Source organism: Grammomys surdaster, unplaced genomic scaffold (genome assembly GCF_004785775.1).
Source record: "Grammomys surdaster isolate TR1022 unplaced genomic scaffold, NIH_TR_1.0 137, whole genome shotgun sequence".
NCBI classification, from domain to species: Eukaryota; Metazoa; Chordata; class Mammalia; order Rodentia; family Muridae; genus Grammomys; species Grammomys surdaster.
Genome location: NW_021604595.1, coordinates 8945940 through 8969179, shown reverse-complemented (window position 1 = coordinate 8969179; position 23240 = coordinate 8945940). Strand labels below are relative to the sequence as shown.

Below are 23240 nucleotides of genomic sequence, written 5' to 3'. Positions count from 1 at the left end.
CCTGTCTCAGAAACAAGAACAACAGACCTTTGTATACATAGTAAGAACCTGTCTCAAAAACAACAACAGAAAACCTGATACCTATGGGCTGGAGAGATAGCTCAGAGGTTAGGAGCACTTGTTCTTGCAGCGTACTCTGGTTCAGTGGCCAGCACCCACAGGGCTACTCATGACTGTTGGTGACTCCAGGCCTAGGGGCTCTGATGCCTATTCTGACCTCTGCAGGCTCCTGCACATACACAGTGCACAGAAGTGTGCACACACACCTTTACATTTACAGAGCTTCCATGGAACAAATAGCTCCAGCTGTACACCAACTGAGAGAAAGGAGGGTGGAGGCTCCCAAGTGCTTCACACCAGTCACTGCCTTTGCTCATGTTGACACATCTTATAGATGAGATCGGCAATACAATGGAGGGCAGCAGCATCTGCACTGAATTACAGCTGCCACCTCAACCCAGACGCCTTGCTGGGTACCTCCCATAGGAAGGACCAGGGGCAGTGGGCAATGCCCAGAATTTGCACAGGTTCACTGTAATAAACCTGCTGAGTTCACAGGGTAGTGGCATTCCACAACAGGGAGCATGTGACACTGGTGCCACGGAGGACAAAAACGGCACAGCCCTGGAGTGGCTGGCTGAGGACGGCCTCCTACAAAGCTGCAGATATAGAGTTGTAGCAGGATAGAAGTGTCAATAGCAGGGACAAGATTCACCACACTCCTCCAGAGAGTAAAGATTTGACACCATACAAATCCCATGATCAAGTCCTATCACAAGGTAACCCCTGGAAGTGGCCTGTATGCACGGTGAGGTTGACTTGTTAGCCTCCTTTTGTTTAAAGGCTGGCCTGGAATCACGATATTTCCATGCTGTTTGCATCCTACACAGACAGCATAAAAAATTGGTTCCATCACAGGTGTGTCCCTTTCTTGACCTTGCTGGTTCTCCCTGGATTGTCCTATACTGTCTGTTCTGACCTTTTCCTAACACCCTTACAGACTACCTTAATGAGGAGAGCGCCTTTGTGAGCATGGCTGCTGTGGCAGGGATAAGTCTGTAGACAGCTCCCTCCCTCACTGATAAGGATGAAGATGGGAGCTCCGGGTTCAGATCTGCTACAGCCTCTCTGACGTCAGCTAGCACCCCCCCTAGAAGCACCTGTGCTATGTGTGCTATGTGCCTTCCTGCTCTGCCCTTAAAGGCCTGCTGCATGCAGACCCTACTTTCTGAAGGGAGCCATTTCCCACCCCCTTTCCTAACCACAGCTTCATATCCTCAACAAGGTAACGGCCACTGTGATTTCTTACTCAGGCTATCCTGCCACAGCTAGAACTGTGAGCATGTTCTCCATGCTAGGCATCACCTAAAGCCTTCATTTGTAATGATGGAGTTCTCAAAGCAATCCTTTCAGATAAACAGAAAGGCCATTCCTGGGGTTCCTTCCAGAACCCCAGAATAGAGTCACAGAGGGCAGAAAGCTCACAGTGGTTAGCTTCCCTACAAGTTAGAGCACTGCCTCTGAACTGTGTCTAAGACACACTCAACTCCTGCTGCCTTGCATGTGGCTTCCCTCAGAACTGGGGTCCCTGCAGCTACAACTGTGGTAAGATGCCATCATACTGATTAGGGCAGGCCCTAGCCCAGTCAGTGGCGTCTTTAAAGACAGGGACAGAAGAACTAAGGACTACTACTTGAAGACAGTGATGCATCTAGAGGCCAAGGACACCAGCCTGCCAGCAACCCAGCATTGGGAGAGCAGCACCAGATGTCATGGGGACAACATGAGCCCTACCTTGACATCAGAACTGCAGGAGTGTTTCTGTCACCTCCAAAGCACCCTAGTCCTAGGGAATGCATACTTATGGCCTAGTGTCTTTGACACATCCTGACTGTTCCCTGTGCTAGGTTTCTCTTGGCAACCTCCACCCGTGCTCTACGAAGAAGAACCAGTCTCCTTCTCGTCTCCCCTGGACTTACATCCGTAGTGTCAGGAGGAATGTCATGTAAGGTACATCGTCTGTCACCTGAAAGTCTTTACTGAGACTGTCATGCTGCTATCCACGTGTTATATTCAAGGTGATCATACCTGCTGCAGCTAAAACATGGCAGCAAGTGTATACTCTGGTACATCCCTCAGTACCACTGGTGTTTGTGTACAAGATTAGAAAAAGCTAAGGAGGCCTCCAAGGTGGCTGGGTGTGGCAGTCACCTTTAGGAAGGCACAGGGATTCTTGATGTGACTGTAGTAACCCAATTCAGTGATCTTACAGTGCATTTTATAATCTCCCTGCTATGAAGCAGAGTCAGCCTCTGCAATCCTTTCCTCAGCTGACCCGGAGTCTACATTAACTCCAGCTCTCACCAATCTATTGACAGCAAAGTTCAGAGAGATCAATGTTTAACTCTCTGCTGGAGAATCAAACAGAAAGCTGTGGTCCCCAAGAATGCACAGACAGCTCCTGTGACCTCCTGCCTACGCAAGAGGTTATGCCCTTCACTCTGGGCCAGTTCCTCCTCCACGTCACTAGAACTATAAGCAGGGAGAGCAGAGGTTACAGACTGCTGGCCCACCATGAAGGACCCTCAAGGGGAAAGAATAGAACACCCCCTCAAACTGCACAGTTTCTATAAAATCACCATTCACTTAGAACAGGTTTCAGAGCCTCATCGGAAACTGGGGAATGAGTCAAATGATCTCCAAGCAGTGAGAAGAAGGAAAACTTTGGCCTCCCTCCCCATCTTCACGGTCTTGAGGACACCCATTGTGGAAACCCCACAGGCTTCCTGTGGAAAAGCCTGTGGATTTCCCACAGGCTTGTCAAATAACCCAAGCTCAAGTGAAGCAAAACATCTGTCTAGACGTCATCTAGTCAGAAATCAGTTCCTCTGTCCCAAGCTGTTGACAACCCCATGATAGATGGTGAGCAGTTATGGCTCCTGCTTTCAGGAGACAAGTGGCAACCAGGAAGCCTGTGCAAGAGAGGAATGTGGAGCCTGGAGTAATGAGGTGTAGCATAAAGGAAGTCGCCCAAGAAAGACAGCCCTCAGCTGGGGTCTGCAGCAGAAGGAGCTGACCAGAAGGGAAAGAGGAAAACAGGGGGGAGAAATTCCAGGCATAGGAAAACAGCAAATAAAACAACTTTACATATTTGAGGAGTCAAAGGGTGCCTGTGTCCACGAGAGTGAGAAAGACAGGCTGTGACTGGAGACTGGGGGGTTATGGAGCAGGCACAGGCCACAAGGCTTCATGGCTGGTACCTTAGAGGAAAGAAAAATCATTTCACCTGCCCTCATCCCAGGAGACACAGTGAGGCAGAAGAACCTGGGCTTTTTTCTGGGAAAGGGCCACCTAGTGGAAGGCAGTTTACAGTTCATAGGGATAGATGCTGTGCTGTTCTCAGAACCCCAGAGATAATGATGCTTCCCTACATGCAAATGGCATTCTTCCAGCCTGTTCCCAAGTGGCTCACTTACCTCGTGGTCCAAACATGTTGTCCAAGAAAGCATTGACTTCATTATCAAAGGCCTTCAGATGCTCCTGAAAGATAGGGAAAATTAAGCAGGCCTTTTCATTTTTAAACTCTCAACATCACCAACCTGTAGCTCCTGAATCTTATGAGAGCCTCAACTTCAGGGTCTGTGACTGCAGACCTGAGAGAGGACAGGAAGCACAGCCTTGCTGTAACCAGCTTGCAAAGACTGCAGAGGAAACAACCTCTTGTGTTTCCTCAGTAAGAAGAGGCCCAAAACAGATGGTGGACTCAGACACGCGGGGTCACTCACCTCCATTTCATTCACCTCAAAATGCTTGCAGGCAAAGCCAGTCCATATGCAGCTTTCATGGCTACAATGAGAGTTGCTGTAAGCAATGGGGAGCCTGTGGCTGCGGAACGCAGACAGTTTTCACCAGGGACTCAGCAGCTCCATGCTTCACAGAGCCAGACCCACAGCTTTAAAGGACGCCTGCTTTCCCAGTCCAGAAAGGAACTGAGCTAACATCAGAACTATTTTTCTATCATCATCTTTATGTGTGCACATCAGCACTAATTAACAGTACAGTAAAGAATGTTACCTGGGGGTCTTGGGTTAGTTCCTGTCATTCAGATTCAGACTGCGGCTAGGCTGTTGCTAAGCATCTTAAGGTGAACACCTTGGCTACCACCTCCTTGGCCTACCCCTTGCTCTTGCTGTCTGCTCATAATGGATGCTCAAATCTCCCTCCCCTATCACAAAGGTCTGGAACTCCCCTTCAAGCAATGGGAGATGAAGAAGGAGACCCAGGGTTCTGGGAAGGAATTTCAGGTGATGACTTTGGTAGCAGTTGGGTGTGACAGCCTCAAGACTGTCTTATATGGAATGAGCTCCAGATTCAAAGTGGAGTGCAGTCATGACCCCAAAGCACCTCACGCCCAGACACTCAGGCCAGGCTGAGAGAAGATGGCTCATGCGTGGGCGTCTGAGGACGGGACCTGTATATTTGTGACTGTGATGAGACCTAGTCCTATTTTCTTTTTGATCCTATAATTCCAAGGGGGAAAAATGTCTTCAGGACCCTGAGGAAGCTTGGGCGGGAGGCTTTGGAGTTGACAGCACTCACGAGCAGCTGCAGCAGGCCCAGTGAGCTAGAATGTTAGAATATCTTTCTTATTTTATAACATCTCTATAAAAAGTGTTTTAGCTAAAACATGCCTGAACTTTGTAAACAACTCTTTTTAACCTTTGTCTTCTACATGGAGCATCTTAGGATAACTACAGGCCTGAGGAAGGGCAGTGAGGGCATGTTGGTGGAACAGAATACCAGTTGTGCAGCTATCGATAATGCAGGTCCGTGTCGGACCTCTCATTCTTCAACAGATAAGGGTACTAACCTCACAGATGGACTTGTGGCAGTTGCCACACCATGAGCAAATGTTTAAACTTTTTCAGTTTGTTTGCTAAGGTTCAAACTCCATTTTCCAAAATTTACAAAGCTAAGAAAGAAAGCTTCAATGAATAGGATACAAACCCATTATTGCTGTAAATTTGCAGAAATTTACTTGCAATGTGGAAAGAAATGAAAGAAGACAGGAAGAGTGAACAGAGAAGAAACGGGATAAAAGGAAATCTAGTCTTTCATTCTTCATTACTCACTGACCAGTTACCAAACACTGATGCCAGCGCCATATTAGATACCAAGTGCAAAGTTAGGAGTACATGGTCCTCATCTTCCTGGACTTCACAGTCTAGAGAGTAATTCATAACTCCAGGGCAAAAAACATTATGAGGCTCTCAGAACTGTACTAGAACAGGACAAGGGTTTTAACTTAAACATTCTTGAGACACACCAGAAAAAGATGAGTCTCCTGCTGAATTCTGAACCTCTAAGGTGTTGTCTTCAAAGGGGAGAAGGAAAGGCATTCAGGAGTCACAGATGCAAGCACACGGAGGTACAGCTTATCTGGAAACACTGCTGACCAGGGTCTCCAGTGGCTCACATGGTAGGAATACAGACAATGCTAGGAAATACTACTATAGCAGCAGAAAGTAGATCAGTGCTTGTTTGAGGACCATGGCTGTATGTGTGTGTATGGGGGAATATTCTTCAAAAATACGGGTTAAATAAGGACACTTGCACATTCGCATAAGGGAGCGTCTGTAGCCAGCAGACTGCACTTCAGAGTATGCTGGAGATGTCTTCAAGCAAAAGGAAAGTGATACCATATGGAAGGCGGCATTTAAAGAAAGCCACGAGCATCATAAGAAGCACTGAGAGGCCATGGTAGTTCTGCACACCATAAGCAAGCTGGGCTCCCCCCCAATCATGTCCACTACTAACACAGTACTCCCTGTGCTAACTCTTCCACCATGCTCCCCTCACCTTGACCAGCTAGAGGCAGCACTGGCTAAGACCTGCTTGCTCCTACTCCTCCAGTAAGTATGAAACCCGCCTGGAGGAGTGGTGTCCCACTCAGCACTCCTATGGTACAGATTACAGAAGCCTAGGCAGCTTGCTTGAGATATGCCCTCACCCTAACCACTGGCTTCTGCGAGTACTCAAGGAACCAGAGATCAGAAAGGATGACCTTAGCTTTCTGCCACCATAGTACTGACTGGATGTCCACCCATCCCTAACTGCCCCAGTTGGAGGTCAAGTCAAAGCAGTTTGTTTTTCAGGCATTTTACAGGTGTGAACACACTCACACTCTGGTTGTCGGGCTTGGCAACAAGTACTGTTACTGCTCTAGCCCTGTCACTGGTTCTGTTTTGCAGACTTGAGTTTCTGTTTATGATGCCATTATATTTTACTTTAAAAAGTGATTCAGGATCTTGATGTCTCTTCTGTCTTATTAGCTGAGTTTTTGGAGAATGGTTTAAAGACAGAATAGGCAGTTTCACCAGAAGTTCACTGCTTTTCAAAATAAGCGCATTAAGACCACAAAACAGATGAGTACATTTGAGTGTAAAAATCTTTACTTCTCTTTCTATGTGTTTGCAAATACAGTAATGCGTGAGAGTTGGGTAACAGTAAGTCAGGAAATAGGGTATGACTCTAGTACCAGAAACTTCCCAAGAGCCTCAAGCCAGAGCTGAGTTGTAGGGAACTCAGGATGAAATGTGTCCCCTCTGGGACAAGGGACTGTAGAAAATGAGATCTTCACCTTGTGCCCGGGGATCAGGAAGACTGAATGGTGAGCCTGCTGGCCAATTCCTAGAATTATTCCCACAGTGGACTACAGTAAGGTAAACCAAGGGTTAGCCTATACAAATGACCCTGACCCCTTGGCATCTAATTGGTCACTTCAAGAGGAACTTGCTTTGGTGGTACCCTGCTGTGCAGCCCAGGCTGACCTGGAACTTGTAGTTCTCTCACCTCCGGGTCCTGAGAATAGGAATTATAGGCATGCACTGCCATACTTGGCTTGAGAACTAGCATTCTTACTTGGCATAAAATATGGAAATTTTGGGACAATCAAATAATTGTCATTACCTCTTTTGGCTGGACTAGAGCTCAGTGGCCTCCGTCTGTTTCCCTGCTCCCCGTAGCTATGCCCGTCTGTCCACTCTGCCCTAGGTATGCCTGCTTATTAGTGATCCTATCACATCACATGCTTCTTCTGTGCCACCACATGGAATTTGATGATGCCTAGATGCCTCTTAGGTGAATTTTCTTTTATCCATATTTCCCTCCTCTCAAGCTACTCAAAAGCCTCTTTGTCTAGTACACATTAGGGGTTCCAAGGCACTTGCGCAAATGACTCTCTTAATGAATGAATTCTCTAGTCACCCTAGAACTGGGACTAGCAAACTGTGGGGCTCCACTTCTGACCTCTCTCTCCCTGGTGACAATGCTCCTCTTGGCCGGTCTGACAGTATGAAGACTGAGCATTAGAATTTGTCTTTGGCAAGTGAAGAATGGATCAGAGAGGAGAGAGATGCTGGAAAACCTCCAGCAAGCATGGTGGTTTTAGACAAGGCACCATGTCTAATGGAAGCCTCCAACTAGGCAAGCTCTAAACAAACAAGGAACGGAACCCAAGGTTTTCTAGATTCTTGGCAAGCCCTCTGCCACTGGACAATCTCCACATCTCTCAATCTTTTTTACTCTAGGTTTTATAGACAATGTTCAGCATAATTACAATAATGGGCTTTCAAGAACAGTGAGTTTTCTGGAGTGTAACAGGGCATCAGTGTATTCTCTATCTTCTCTTATCTGCACGTGCTACGGTGGGAGGACTGGCTCTCCCTCTGGCTCTCAGCATTCTCAGTGAACTGCTAGGACAGCCTATCCTGCACAAGAACCCAATGTTCTGAAATGAATTCAGCCCAAAGAGGTGGATTGATAGAGTGGCCAAACACTGCCCTCTGAGTGCAGAGCACGGGACACAAAAGGAGTGATGTCAAAGATAGCAAGGCTCTGTTTCCCAGGATTCCCCATGGCTGTTCCTCAGGGAACACAGGCAGAGACAACACAGTGTTCAAAAAGAGTCTGATACAGTGGGGCATGTCTGCAACGCTGCCCCTCTCAGCCCCCTCCCCATGCTTGAGAGACCAGGGAAGGAGGATTGCTGAGTTTGAGGCCAGCCTGGGCTGAGTAGCAAGACCCTGCCCAAAGAAGGAAAAGAAAAGAAACGATGTACTTTTATTTGCAAAGACACTGGGTTTGCAATGTAAACATGTTTTATAATTTAAGAACAAAAAAGGAGGCAGGCTTTCTCCTTGACTTTTCCATAGAACACTGCAGGAAATCTGCTATTAAGAGCTACAGGACCAGCACCCAGAAGAGTCAGGGACACTGGGCAGCAATTGTAATGCCACACAGCAGAGTGCAGCAACCAATCAGCATCCATGGATGGAGGAGACTGTGAACATGGTACTTGCCCAACAAAGGGTGTCTGAGCAAAAGAAGACAATCTTCCCACAGATGTCCCAGAGCAACAGGCCAAAGTCAGTCAGGACTAACCCTGGTGACCCCCGAAAAGACATGATCTGGTACATGTGCTTCTTGCCACTGGGTACTTAAGGGAATTTTTAAAGCTAGGGCTAAGAACAGGTGAAACATAAATTACACATACATGCAAGGAGTCACAGGGTCACATCAAGTGGGCATCCGTGGAGCACAACACGGTGCGTGGATAGCAAAGACACACCTCAAAAGCAGAGCTTACTACTGCATGTACTGGCACATTGGCAACTGAATGGAGGTCCTTATGCATAGTGGGTTAGCACTCTACAACTTAGCAGTTGCCTAAGCCAAAAGCAGACTTGAAAATATAATCATAAAGTTTAAATGGTTTATGTATTAACTCAGCGGTTAAAGGTATTTTATTAAATATATGTCATTAAGTATATTTCATAAAAATTAATGTACTAAATTAATTTCTTTCTGGTCAACTTAGAAGTCATGGTTCTTTACTGAATAGCAAATAAATGCACATGAAAATTATACTGAGACCCAAACCAAACTGGTCTTTAAGAAGACAATAAACGTTAGTGAGGGCACACAGTTGATGGGAGTGAAAACTAGTCTGTCGCTGTGGAAGTCAGTATGGGGATTCCTCAACAAAAGAACCAGATCCAGCATATGGCCCAGCTTCAGGAGCCCAGGGACTTCCTGAAGGACTCCCAGTCAGCAATCCCAGAGATCCAGGCTCCTCAATGTTTACAGAGGCACACTACTTACATAGCTAAGGAACAGAACTACCTTGTGGTCCAACAACAGAAGAGTGGATGTAAAATACATAGACTGTGCACAGGATAACTTTTTCCCAGTAATAATGAAAAACTAAGCTGTGTGCTAGAAAAGGGATGTAACTGGCATAAGAAGAGGGAGTGGGGAGGATGAGCTGGGCATGCTCAGTGTATGACGTGTGCCCGTATAAAAACGTCCTCATGTAACAGAGTGCTGTGTACACTGTGTACACTCAATATAAACAATGAAATGAATTAAACAATTTAAAAAATGTGAGAATGGAAATAAAATGCAAACATTTTTCTTATAACAGTTTGGTCTTATTAATAGTTGCTAGATAACTTAATATTAACTGAGTAAAACAAAATCCACTACACATTAAACAAGGAGCCCCAGTTTCACAACAAGCAATTCTACTAGGTCAAGATCTTTGCCACAGCCATTACAACCTCCGCTTCCAGAGGAAGTAGACGGCTAATATAAAACTCCTTGGAGCTTAAGCCAAAGCCAGATTTCCGTACTCAGAAGAGCCAGAGCGGTGCCAGTTTCGGAACTTAGGGACACAGAAAGAATGAGGCTCTTTCACAAGCAGCAGCAGCAATGAAAGGAAATTGTGTTCGCATGTGCTCTGGTTGTCAAGTGCTGAGTGGAGGGAAGCAGACGGCGCTTCTTGGGGACAAGTGCTTCTCAGGGACAAGTGCTATCTATCCCTTTGAATATGAAACAAAGCAAGGCTTCTAATGATTTCATGGGAAAATATGGGTCAGATTTTATTCCTAATTTTCTAAGCAAAGGTCATATCTGTATTATTTTTAGGCAGAGCTATATATTATAAAGATATCTACAGCATCCAATATGTTTTTGAAAAAATCAAAAAGGTGTCTTTTGAAACTGCTACTTCAGGCAAGAGAACCCGAGTGCCATGTGGCTAGTCTACCTTGTATTTTAACTCAGGCTGTGAAATCAATTCATAAAGGACTATTGAGGAACAGGCTCTAGCCCTGCTGAATGAAACCCTTGAGACACATTCTTCTGCTTGGCAGGGTATCATCACTAAAGTGACAGCTGATCCTCACCGCAGTCTTTCCTAGGGACATTACACCTCTCCCTTAGCTTTTCCGTGGAGACAAAGTCAGGTGAGCATCATTAGTGGTCATTGCCAAAAGGCGGGATGAAGCTTGGGCTGTGGGTACAGAGACTGGGAAGTTCATTCCCCTTGGCCTCTGTTACAAGGCACTGCAAGCTAACTCTAGGTACTCATATCTAGGCATCATGAGGATGCTAACAGTTTGTTTCACTTGTTCATCACTAAGGGGTCATAAGGCAATGTGAACAAAAGATGTGACCTCGATGGGTGAGAAGAAGAAGATAGTGACAGTTGTCTCTCTATAGATGAGGAAAACAGAAGAAGAAATTACTATGAGCTACACACACACACGTGACAAAACCAAAGTCTTTGCCAAAATATTGACAAAATAATATAAATGCAAGGCTTTGATGCCCATTTTCAGAAATCAACAACCTCAGAAATCCTGTCTTAGATTTTCTCTTGGCTACTGTTGTGATGGTTTCTAAATAAGCACACTAATGAACTATGGCTACCCCCTTTCTTACCATAAATATTTCTATTCATTAGGCAGTAGAAAGCACTGCGTAATACAAAATGATCCTAATTAAACATAATCATTTTATGCCTCTTAGTCAGCCTCTGGAGGCTACTTTTTAAAATTACTGTACAAAAGTTATTCGGTGTTATGAGTATGTGATCTCTGAGGCCCTCTCCGGCTCACAGTTTTAAAGAGACAAGCTGACAAGTGTTTGTTCTCCTATTCTCTTGTTCTTTCTTCTCTCCCAATCTCAAAGCTGGTGGGAAGAGTACCAGACTCATACAAAAAGAACTGACCCTGAGATATTGCTGAACAAGTAGCAGCATCTGCAAAATTATCACAGACTTTGAAACAAACACACAAAATTCACAAAAGGAACCTTGAGCTAATTACTAGGCTGTATGGAGAGAGGTTAGCATGAAATGCCTGATAAGTTTGTTCCCGAATCCCACAGGCAAATGTTTCAATTTCCCATCTAGATATCCCAGAGAAATCAATATACAGTCTTTCTCTGTATCTGCTCTCTGTGTCTTAGAAAATTCAGAGAGGAGAGAGGGCCCTTCCACCTCAGAAAGAGAATGGTTCTATGGTCTTATTAGCAGTGATGTGTACCATAGCAACAATGGATGGCCTCACAGGGGCTTCAGTGGCCTGCATGAATCCCACCACAGTCCTCCAACACCGTTCAGAAGGGAAAGTGTATATATTCTATATGCTAAGTAAAAACAGCTTCAAGCCCACCTTGCCCTATCTCAAAGTTATAAATGCAACATAAAAATTAAAAAAGGAGAAGCCCAGCTGTTCAAAGCCACACTTATAGGAGAGTATAACCAAATCCCCTTTGTAAAGTATGTGCCTTAATCTGTTCCCTAGAGGAACCACTAGAAACTATTTCAAAATAAACACACAAGCACACTAATTCATACGTCATGATTTTATGGTTTTCAGGTATTTTCTACACAGAATTCTTCATCTCATTTTTCAACTCTCAACCTTACGTTTCTTTCCTAAGTACTGTCATTTAGAACATGTCACTGCTGTGGTTAACACAGCTCTGAAAGCTTTGTAGTGTTTTTTTCTTCCACCTTGGAAAAGAGAAGACAGAAATCCAGTAACATCAACTGGTGATGGTGACAGACAGGAGAAGGAGGAGGGAGAACCCTGCCTGGGTCTTCCTTCAGCAGAAAATGGTCTCAGGACAGGGTGCTTTGTTGGTGACATCTTGGCCCAATCAGTGTTCTAGTTGTTTTTCTAATAAGAGCCAAAATTAGTCTCTGGAGAAGCAGGGGCTTGAGGTTTCCATCTGATTGGGCAAAGAAAATGTGTGTTGGGTTCAGGTATATTAGAAAAGCCATAGAAAAAAAATGCTAGACTGGATATTTTCTCAAACTATTGCTGGTGTGGAAAGAGAAAGGCAAACTCATTGGCATAGCTTTAATAAAGCAGCCCAAGGGTTGAAATGTAGCTGGCTGTGGTAGCCAGCAGCAAGCCTGGCAGAAAGGTCACACTGGGTGGGTGAGCTGCCAGGGCAGGTGTCCTCTGTGACTCACAGGAAGTGCAGGGACAATCCCACTTACAGGTGAAGCTTGGTCGGGGCTGCATGCTCCACCACGCATATCTGATGCTGATTTTAAGAGGAGTCTCCTTTGCTGCTCCTAACAAGCGGGCAGTGTGGGGAGGATGCAGCTGGCTACCGCATGCTCAGTCTCACTGGTACAGGCCTCTGTCTACTAAAAGATGCAGGGAGACAAGAGGGCCTTGCGGTGCTCACACACAGTCGCTTCCCCCTCCCGAATTGTTCATCTTAGTCTGCCCTTCCCCATTCTCCAGTCTTTAGACTCCTCTAATGGAGGAATCACTCAGCTTCACAGGAAGCCACTTGACCACGCCAACAACAGTTCTTACCTAGGAGAATGCCATTGGAGTAAAGGCTATTTGTGTTAAGCCTGTAAGACTCTCAGCTTGCACACAGTTAACGGGAAGTCAGGATGCAGAGAGGTGCAATGTCTTACATATTAAATAAAATCCGACAGAGTCACACAGCCTCTCGTAATTCCACAGGAGCCTTAGAAATGAGCTCTTTGCTGTGACACTGATGGCCCTCGATGTGACAAGGCAGGAGCACCAGTAGGGGATTGACAGACCCAGGTTCTCCTCTGGACTCCCGGTGAAAGCTGCGTGGCCTTGGACTTCAGCTATCTCTTCTATAGCTCCTTCCTGCGGCAGTGGAAGCAGCTACTGCTCCAACATTTCTCACCAGGAGCAGGGTTTTTATTAAGAGCTCATGGAACACCAGTGTGCATCACAACATCCAGCTCTACCTTACTAAGAAAGTGTGCTTGTGCGTGTCACCCTTCACACGCACTTCTAACCTGGCCACTGGACTCGCAATGTGGCTTCTACCTCTACCAGTGTCTACCAGTGTCCAGCAATGGAAACTAGAGGACGTGATTATCACCAGTCTGCAGATGGTAGTCCCATTACAAGTGAACTTTACATATAGTATTACCATTATAGCTAAAGATTAAACCATCCTAACATTCAGATTTATATCTGAATTAATTTATAATCCTACTTGTCAACAACATAAGCAAACGCTTTCAGCTCAGGGTAGAACTCTCTTGTTTTAAGTACCACATTTCTATTGATAGAACCAATTCTTTTGCCTGAACCTAAAACTTGTCTGCTAACATCCTTCCTTCAAATGGGCCTAACTAGGGTTAGGCGTAGGGTGAAGTTATAGACAGATTTTGCTCACATCCACCAAGCCAATGGTGACTGCAGAGTTTCTTGGTAGCTGTTGCTTCTCTTAGAGGATGTTTCTCCCTGGGGATTTGGTTCCTAGCTTTGTAACTGTATGCAGCATTTTAATTTCACAGTAGATGCTACCATAGAAAAACAAACCCACATCTGCCATGGTGGCCAAGATAAGCCACAGCCTCCTTCCTCTGACCCTTCTGTTTACCAAAGAGGTATTACTATTGGCTAGAAGCAGGCATGGGTCCATGGCTGAACATTTCCAGCCATGGCCACCATCTCCGTTGGATGGGTCAGATGCCCCTGACATGCACTAATGGTTGTAGAATTTGCTTTCCTTCCTTTTCACATTTTCACTGGTGAATAAAGAGCAATTAATTCTCCTGTATTAGCTACTTACAGGCATCATGAACCCACTTCCTATACTTTGTTCATTTTAAGGTGAGGTTTCAGAATTACTGTCACTTCTGTTATCATTTTATATAGAAAACACATATATGACTGATGACAAAGACTGACTGAGAGTGTCCACAGTGTATTCACATGAAGTACTGACTATGACACAGGTCACCACTGTATCCACTTCCACTCTCTGTCAGACAGGCATCACTGTTCCTTCTTGACAAGTGAGGGAAGCAAGGCTTAAGCAAGGAAACTACCTTGCTCCCTTCACAGCAATGAGCAGCTGCTGTCTTGTGGGAATGGCGATTCTGCTCACCACCCATCCACAAGGAACAGCATACCCGTAGCTCTCACATGAAGAGCACACTCTGGGGAAACATTCCAAGTGGGCCCTTCATTCACTATGAGATAAAAATCACCACCTCAGAACAGCATGGCTGGGAGATTAAATAATTTCCATGTTTGTAAAACCATCTATGACAGCTCAAGACACAAAGTTGACATGGAGGAGACAGGCCTTTAAGTGTTCTGCATTTTCAAATCCCGGTTTGGAGCACACTGTCTCTGCCTTACAGTTCCACTGCCACATAAATTAGATACAAAAAGGAATGGCATTGTAGAAGAGGAATAGCCTTTAATTAGCAGCCCACCTCAAAATGATGGCCTTATTTCATTTTAATGAATAACTTAAAAACTTAATAAGTTACTACTTCTACTATTATTACTATTTATTATTATCATTATTATTAACTATCATTATCATTTCTATTGTGGGGGGCTGAGTGTGCTGGGGCATATGCACACCATGGTGCTGTGCGGAGGTCAGAGGATAACTTTATAGACCTCCTTCCACCTTTCCATGGGGCCCTGAGATTGACTTTGGGTCAGCAGACTTGTGTGGAAAATGCTTTTATGTGCTAAGCTACCTGTCTAGCCGTCCACAGTGATGTCCTAAACACTCGAGACAGGAAATGCAGTGCTGTAACACGGAGAGGCAGACAGTCCAGGTGAACTATCTTGTTGCTTTAGTTTTTGGTTTCTGGCACCAATTTAGGGGGCCCTGTGACTGCTAGGTAAGTGTTCTAGCACTGGGATGCATTCCCAGCTCTCCAGTTTAACTGGAGAAGGCAGCCATAACTGTTCTCAAAACCAACACAGGAGAAAAATAATTGTGGAGGAGAACAGAGAGAGGACATGGCTTCCCTGCATGAATTCAAAGTTGTAAAGCACATGCAAGTGAGAACAAGAGTCTTCCTTGTTGGTAACCAACTCCCAGGATGCTTTGGGAGTGAGTGCCCACAAATAAGGTTCTTATTGCTAAGATGAGATTAGTGCTTGTATATCTGGTCACTCTCTTTCCATATAGGGGACAATCAGCATGTCAACCATGTTGCTCAATTTTCTAAAACTTCTTTTTAGACATTGATTCAGCCAAGAGGCCAGATTAGAATCCACAGAGACAAAAGGCGGCCTCCTGGCCGTGGCTCATCCTTCTCAGATATGCTTATTCAGGGCAGACCTTGGACCACAGTCCTAACATGTATCCTATATTTAAACTTCTGTTTAACTTGGCAGAAGCATGCACATGTGTTTAGATGTAGAGGATAAAATATATCAGGGTTGGGGAGCTACTTCAGTCAGTAAAGTGACCAGCTGTGGCAGTGCCCACTTGAAATTCCAACACTGGGGAGGTGGGCCAGCCAGACCCCTGGAACTTGCTGGCCAGCCAGGCTAACCTACTTGGTGTATTGCAGGCCAGTAAGAGATCTTGTCTCAGAGACCAAGATAGACAGCTCCTGAGGAACAACTTGAAGCTGTCCTCCAGCCTCCACATATGTATCCACACATACACACAGAGATAAGCACAAAATATATCTCATGCATGTGGTTAAATTCTGTCACAGTTACTTCAAATCTTTTACATTGCCTCAGCAACTGTTTGAGTCTCTCTGATCAGCCAAGGATGAATAGCACAAGCCGTGAGGCTGCTGTTTGTTCCTTTGCTCAACTCCCTAGCCCGTGACAGACCCAACGTGATAGTCAAAACAAGCAGCTGTGTGGAGGCTCCACACACTGCCACAGCTCAGCATACGACTCTCTATAGTGTGTTCTGTCATTCCGTATCTGATGGATCTGCTCACGGCGAAACCTGCAATCCAGTTCATTCATCCATGAGCTGTGTTTTACCATTGGAATCGAATACATATTTCCTGATGGATATTTTAGGTTGTGTCCAACTTTCTGTTATTACCAAAAATGCTGCTTTATATAAAATCTCCAATACTCGTAAGTAAAGGTTTCCCTGGGGGAAAATCTAGATGTACAGTTGCTATGCTGTTTTGGAAATGCATTTAACTTTTTTCTGTGAAAATGACCATACTGCTCTAAAATATTTATGAAATTTGCTACTGTCAATATTTAATCTTTGCCAAGTTCATGGGCATGGCATGTATGAGTTTGCATTTCCACATTCTGAGGGACTTGTGCGTGCCTTTACATTAGCATACTACAAAGGCTCCTTCCTCAGTGACCTGTCCTTTCCACGGCCATCCCTCTGCGTCTCACTGGCTGCTGGTCCTCCTGCTTTAAAGTCATCATGGCTCCTGCTTTGTTACTGTCACTGCAATTCCTTCCCATCAGCCTCATTGTTGGATGAGCGTGGCCTGTGGCATCTCCTCACCCATGCCATACACACTCCCACTGAGCTGCAGCCTAAATCTCATGTTATAGGTTGTGCCAAGAAACTACCCATTCCACACCCTCTAACAGCTTTAAAGTTTCATTTTCCTTTAGTCTCTTTAATGATCTAGAATTTACACACTGTCAGATGGAGAGCTGATTGCCTCCCCACAGTTCCATGTTTCTCTGTGACACTAAACTTCTTTTGCTTGAATCAATACCTGACCACCCTTTGCCCTTTGCCCGCCTCATCTGGTTGTCTACTGAGACCTTTCCACACTGCTAGAGCAAAACCAAGAATGCTCCTTCCTGGGATAATCATGACCGGAAGTCAGGTCCTACTTGTCAATGTGCTGGACATTCCTCTAATTCCTGTGCTTTGGCTTACCCATGGGGACAGACGTAGACATTTGCCTACCTGTTCCTCAAAAGAGGTTTGAGCCACGAAGGCACTTGAAGGCCTAAAGAAAAGTTTCCCACCAATCCCTTAAAATCACAAAAGGCAACACAAACTAATTTTCACATCGATATACAATCTGGATAAAAGTTTCCAAAGTATTGAAAAGCAAAGAGACTGCACTGGGTCTATACAGTGGCACAAAAATCCAGTGCTAGCCTGTTTTCTCCCAATGGTGTAATCAAGTCTCAGGAATTTCAAATCCGTATATTTTCACAATACACAAACATCCTATATGCCATTACAAAGTATATAGTTTTCAAGATACCCCTGCTGCTAGCAAGCTGGCCTAGGTTAGCCCGTTGTTTAGGAAAGCAGTTTGGCAGCACGCAGGTAAAGTACTCAGATTAACTTCTATGAGGGGAAAAAGTACCAACAAAATCCCTCTATGAAAACCTTTTTTTCATTTTTCTTTTTGCAAGTCCATTAGAATATTGGAGATGCAAGCAGTGACATGTTATCCTGGAGGGCAGCATGGACTTGGTCCACAGACCCAGAGACTCCATGCTGCACAGTTCCAAGTCCTCCCAACCCTGTCTTCCCCCACTCCTTACACAGTAACGTCACTCCAGCCAGGATGCGGCTCTGGGTCCCAGAACACATTTCCAACAATCCTCCAAGATACAAGTCTCTCGCTCTCCACTTCTTTTGTTCACTCACACCTTAAATGTCTCCCCAAAGGTCACAGACACCCACAGACAAGAGAAGCAACACACTCGCTGCCTAACACACAAATCTAATTATCTGCTTTGCTTAGATTTAGTAACCGAAAGAGTGAGAGTCCAGTGGGAAAGGCAAAGAATGGAGGAACTGTTTTCTAGAAGGCTCTTTTTAGGGGTTAAGGCCTCAGGCTAAGCACCATTAAGAAGCTCAAGTCAGGCAATTTGATGTGGGCGGTTGAGTGGAGAGCTGTGGCTTAGTGTGATTATCAAGGCCTCTCTGGATTGCCTACAGCTGTTATTCAAATCCACGGTAGTTTTCACAAAGCAGGCACTTGGCTACGGCATGGATGCCTCTCTGGGAGGACCACTCAGTAAGAAGATGGTTTTGGAGAAGCACATGTGAGTGAGCTGTGTTCCAGGTTTTCCCTTTTCACCAGTTACTTTAAAAGAATTCTTGAAGCCTCAGGGATCTGAAGAGGAGACAAAGAAACCCCCCACATCTTTCATTCTTTGGTCGGGGGGAGGGTTCCTTTGAATGTTAAATTTAACTTCACCTTCTTAGGAATATAATGTTTTAAAAATGTAAATGTCTTTAGATAATCAAGATAGCTGGAAACATCTCTAGTTCATGCTTCCATGATGTCACAGCTGTAAAGATGGATATGCCTTAGCTGCAGAGAGCGATGGCCAGCTTCCTATCTGGAAGGGCTTTACATGCACTGTCTTATCTGATCGACTTTTCACTCTGTATGACAGTTTAGAAAGGAGAACGCTGCGCTTCACACAGCTAAACAACTTGGGAGATATGGACACCAAGGAACGGAACCCAAGAGTGCGCAACTGAACAGAGAATTAAAAAAAAACCCTGAATCATGAAAAGAAGTAAAAAGAATCAGCATATTAGCTCAGCCCTTACTTACCCCGTCCTGATGTCCACTCACATGGTACGGTAACTAGGTTAACCTCCCTAAACAACCTCCTCTGCACACCACTGTTCTCTACCTCCAGCAAAATCTAATAGGAACACCTTACTCTCAAGCTGAGCACTCGAAGAAGTCTGGCCTGATTCATCTCTCCCCATCAAGAAGCCCATAGCGTCCACATTAAAGACCTCACTGAACAGGCATGAGCTAGGCTCTGTGTAGACACAGCCTTGTCCACAAAGTGCTCCCAGGACAATGTCTCCCAGATCCTTTAGTGTCATTACCTTCTGTGGCCTTCTCTGGTTATTTCTTCTAATTGTGAGGTTCCTGTCACATCTACAGTAATGTCATTGTCCACACATCCAAATCGACCCAGTCATGATCCAGGAAGGACCCTGACTCCTTGAAGTACACACTGAACATTTTTTTACAAGAAGTGCCCCTTATGGTTTGAGCTCTAGAGCACCAGATTTTAGTGTCTGAATTCCTGGCATGCAGACCCCAGGCTCTTCCCTAGGGAGACAAGATGTTTGCATGTTTCTCTGAAAATGGTTTTAACTCAGTTACAGAGAGAGTGTTTCATTCCTTCAAAGGAAGAGCAAAAGCAAACTACTTACTCCAAAGTCTGCACTGAGGACTGGGGACCATTACAAATTCTTGTTAAGCTTGTAGGAGGCCAGTGCGGAAAAGATTAGAGTTCTCTGCAGAAAGTCCTGACAGGGATGTTTCCACTGTTTAAATTGTGAGAGGAAAGACGCGTAGGAGCTAGTAGAAGCATTCTAGCAGCAGGGCTAGGACTTTCAGGGGCTGGTGTCCAGAGCATTCGGCTGCTTTGCTCATGCATCTCAAACAGACTTCAGTTTTCACATAATGTCTTGTGAGAAAGGCCATTTCTTTTTAGGAGTCAGAACCCAGTAAAAGCCAGAAGGAACCTGAGAGTCCTGTCAATAACAGGAATGACAACTGTTCAGCCTCCGGAGTAGGATGGGAAAGGCCCTGGAAGGATTTGGATGGGTGGCCTTGGAGGTGTTTCAACAGTGCTGAAAGCCCCTCCCTATTGCCAGTGACCTTCTAAGAACTAAAGAGTTTGATCTTCAAATCAGAAAGACTGTGGGTGCACGGGCAGCTTCCCTGAGGCAGTCTAAGGAAGGCTCCAAGAATGGGGGGAGAGGGGTTCTAGCACAGGCTGCTTCTTTCTCCAGACACAGAGGAAAGTCAGCTCAAGTGAAGAGGAGAACTGGCCAGCCATGGTGTGCACACCTGTCATCCCAACACTGGGGAGGCGGAGGTAGAGATGCAAGTTCCAGGCCAGCCAGGCTTATAAAATGAGACCTCCTCAAAACAAAGCAGAACAAAGCCAAATAAACAATGTTTCTGCATTACAGACACATTCATCTTCTTTAAAGGCATGAGTTAATGTAAATCTAATGCCTTACGTGGTGTGATGGCTAATAAATGTTCTGATCCTGTCAAGCAAATGAGAGTCTCCAAGTAGTCCTAATGCCTACAGAATTCAAAGATCTCACTAAGTTCTGCTCAATCACATGGAAAAGTCAACATGTTTACATCTTTAAGGCCTAGGAATTAAGACCAAATGATAGACTCTTAAGACATGAAACATGTGCAAAGCTACTGTTGTCCTTTCTGGCAGTCTTAATATTAAAGTTACTAATCAAACCGGTGACTGCCTGATTTCACTTGAAAGCTATTTGTCTACTGAATGGCTGCTTCCTGTTACACAAGTAACACTTGTGTGCTCCAGTTCTGTGTATACAAAATGGCGCTTGACTGCTTGTTTATTATTTAAATGTGTGTATAGATAAAAATAATCTATAAATAACAATATATCAGTATATAAATAATCGGGTTGACTGTCTAAAACATCTTGAGTGCTAGCATAATGCCACAGTAGAATATTCCACACTCGACCCCATGCGATAGTTGAAACATGAGTATTTGTAAAAAATATGTGTATATATTTATATACATTTTAGCATATATTTTACATTTTATACATTTATACATATACATTTTAGCATTTATACATATATATATATGTCTAAAATGACCCTCGGGCTGTGTACAAGTTATGTTATGAGAAATAAACAAATTCTGTGTTTAGAATTACCACCCTTGATGTATGCTAGGATATGTGTGTGCAAATACTTCAAAAACTTTTGAAAACAAAAAACAAAGAATCCTAAATCCAAGCTACTTCTGTTAGGAGGCGTTTTGGAGAATGAATGCTCAACTTGCCTCTGTATCCATGCATGTGGCCATATCTATTCAGCCATGTAACTCACATGGCGGGAACTATACATAGGAAACTTGCTCGCTTTGCCATAAATGTTGACTTTTTATAAACATGTAAGAAAGCACGTTCAAACTGGCTGGTGGATAAGGCTCCGTGGAGTAGCAAGAAAGGTACACTGGGACCAGAAAGTTCAGATCTCTATATGTGACCTTGAACAAAGCAGTTCTTTTCTTTCAAACTCAACTTTCTTACCTATGACTTAAGCTTAGCGCTGTAGAATTTAATGTTTTTTTCAAACTAGTTTCATGTAAAAATGCAGTGAAAGCCATCTGATGTTTTAGCTATATTAAAGCCTAATTATGTTTAAATGAGTGTAAATATAAAATAATCACTAATATAAAATAGTATTGCCATACTTGCAGGGGGGCACAGGTTCATGTCAGAGGTCTTCCTAAATTGCCCCCCCCCATGTTTAGAGACAGGGTCTCTCACTGAATCTGGAGCTCTCTAATGCAGTCAGATTGGCTGGCCAGCAAGGCCCGGAATCATATCTCTGTCCCCACAGAGTACTGGGGACACAGTACTGGAATTGCAGTGCTCAGCACCATGCCTAGCTTTTGGGTTGTTCGTTTTTATGTGGTGCCAGGAGTCTAGCTTCAGGTCCCCAGGCTTGTGCAGCAGCCGTTTTCTGACTAGCCGGCGCCGGCCCCCCGCCCCCAGCCTACAGTGTATTTAAGTTAATTAAACGGCCAACTTCTGTAAAATAAAGTGAAAAGCTACCCAGAAAACTCATGGATCATGGCTTTGCCTATATTAAGAAAAATACTCATTTTTAATCTTAATAAGAAAGTAGCACTGTAAATTTCATTATGTATAAATAAGAATGTCTCTTCTGCAAATTATATTAGATACATTTACAGAAATGCATGCTTTGCTTTCAGTAAGAACTTATGATTAAATTGTAGAATTTGTGTTTTAAAGAAATAACACAACCACTAATGTGACTGTGAAATGAAAATACAGCTTGAGAATGAAATACAGATTTCTTATCAAATATAACAAGGGCGCAGGCCTGGCTGCCCTATGCTAAATCAATTGTTTCTGAGTGCTAAGATATGCCACCTGCTGGAGGAGTATTCTGTGATTTTGCAAAGCAAACCATTATCCCTTTTACCCTTACAGATACGGAGAGGGAGAATCAGTATGGGGACCAGTAGTTCTGACCGTCAGACTCTCAGCGTGCAGGAATGTTTAGTGCTTATAGTGTGCCAGCCTCGTTCTTATGATGATCACCCAATATTGAGATACATTACTGAACGACACAGACAACACCTGTCCTCACCAAGTCTGAATTCAGTAAGAGTCACAAGACACCACTAGGAAGTACAGGATTAGAAGGGACTGAGAGTGCCTGAGCGGATTGTTAGGTAGTCATGCTGAGGTGTGAGGGTCTGGTGTGTAGGGAAGATATGGCTCTAGTTTTCGGTTGCATGGTTACAGGAGGTCTAACCACAGATGCTGTAAGAAGACAGATACACGAATCTCCAGGCAAGAGCTCTGCCCGGGGGAATCCACAGCTATAGGACTGAGTTCCATCTGATGCTTACGAAATAATCTTATGCAAAAGATTAACCCCACTTAGAAAGTGGGTGAACAGTGTATCAGAGTGATGTGCTCAGGGGCACGGAACTTGTGGGTAATCCAGCCCGCACTGAAAGCTGGGCTTGCTGACCACCTGTCGAGTATCTTGCTTCTTTGTATCTTTGTTCACCAGCACAGAGGAGAGCACTCTTACTCTTAAGATATCAGTGAGAGGTCACCACTATGGTCGTGATTATCATCAGTTGACACCACTGATGTCTCTTCAAAGGTCAAATAAAGCTCACATTCACTGATGTTTTTAAAGTTCTAAGATTAATTTCATTTTTCTCTTTCTGTGCCTTATTTTTTTCTTTCTGTGCCTTATTTTTTTCTTTTCTTGGGTGGATCACCTTAATACAAAGCTGTCATTTAAAGTAATGATTATTCTTTGAATATTATTCTTTGAATGAGCTATAAAACAGAAGCCATTATGATTTAACAAGAGAAAGGACAGAGGGAACAACAGGGAGACATGGGGCCCAGTGATTCAGAGAATGGCATTTCTCAGCAGAGGAAAGAAGTTAAAAATCAGAGACCAAAAAAGTAGAGACCTATAGGAAAGGAAAATAAGAGAGCTGGAGTGGAGGCGAGAAAGGCGAAAAACCATTTTTTCAAACAAAACCTGAGAATATTGGACAAAAAAGAAAGAAAGAAAGAAAGAAAGAAAGAAAGAAAGAAAGAAAGAAA

At 44.3% G+C, this 23240-nt stretch overlaps 1 protein-coding gene across 1 annotated transcript in view; it reads right to left on the bottom strand.

The window, feature by feature from the left end:
- The window catches only part of Elovl2 (ELOVL fatty acid elongase 2), a 40016-nt gene that overhangs the window by 13518 nt on the left and 3258 nt on the right, over window positions 1–23240 (bottom strand). The window contains exon 2 of the mRNA XM_028763188.1: window positions 3477–3540. Within this exon, the coding sequence (XP_028619021.1) occupies window positions 3477–3540 (64 nt within the window). The remainder of the gene's footprint in view (window positions 1–3476; window positions 3541–23240) is intronic.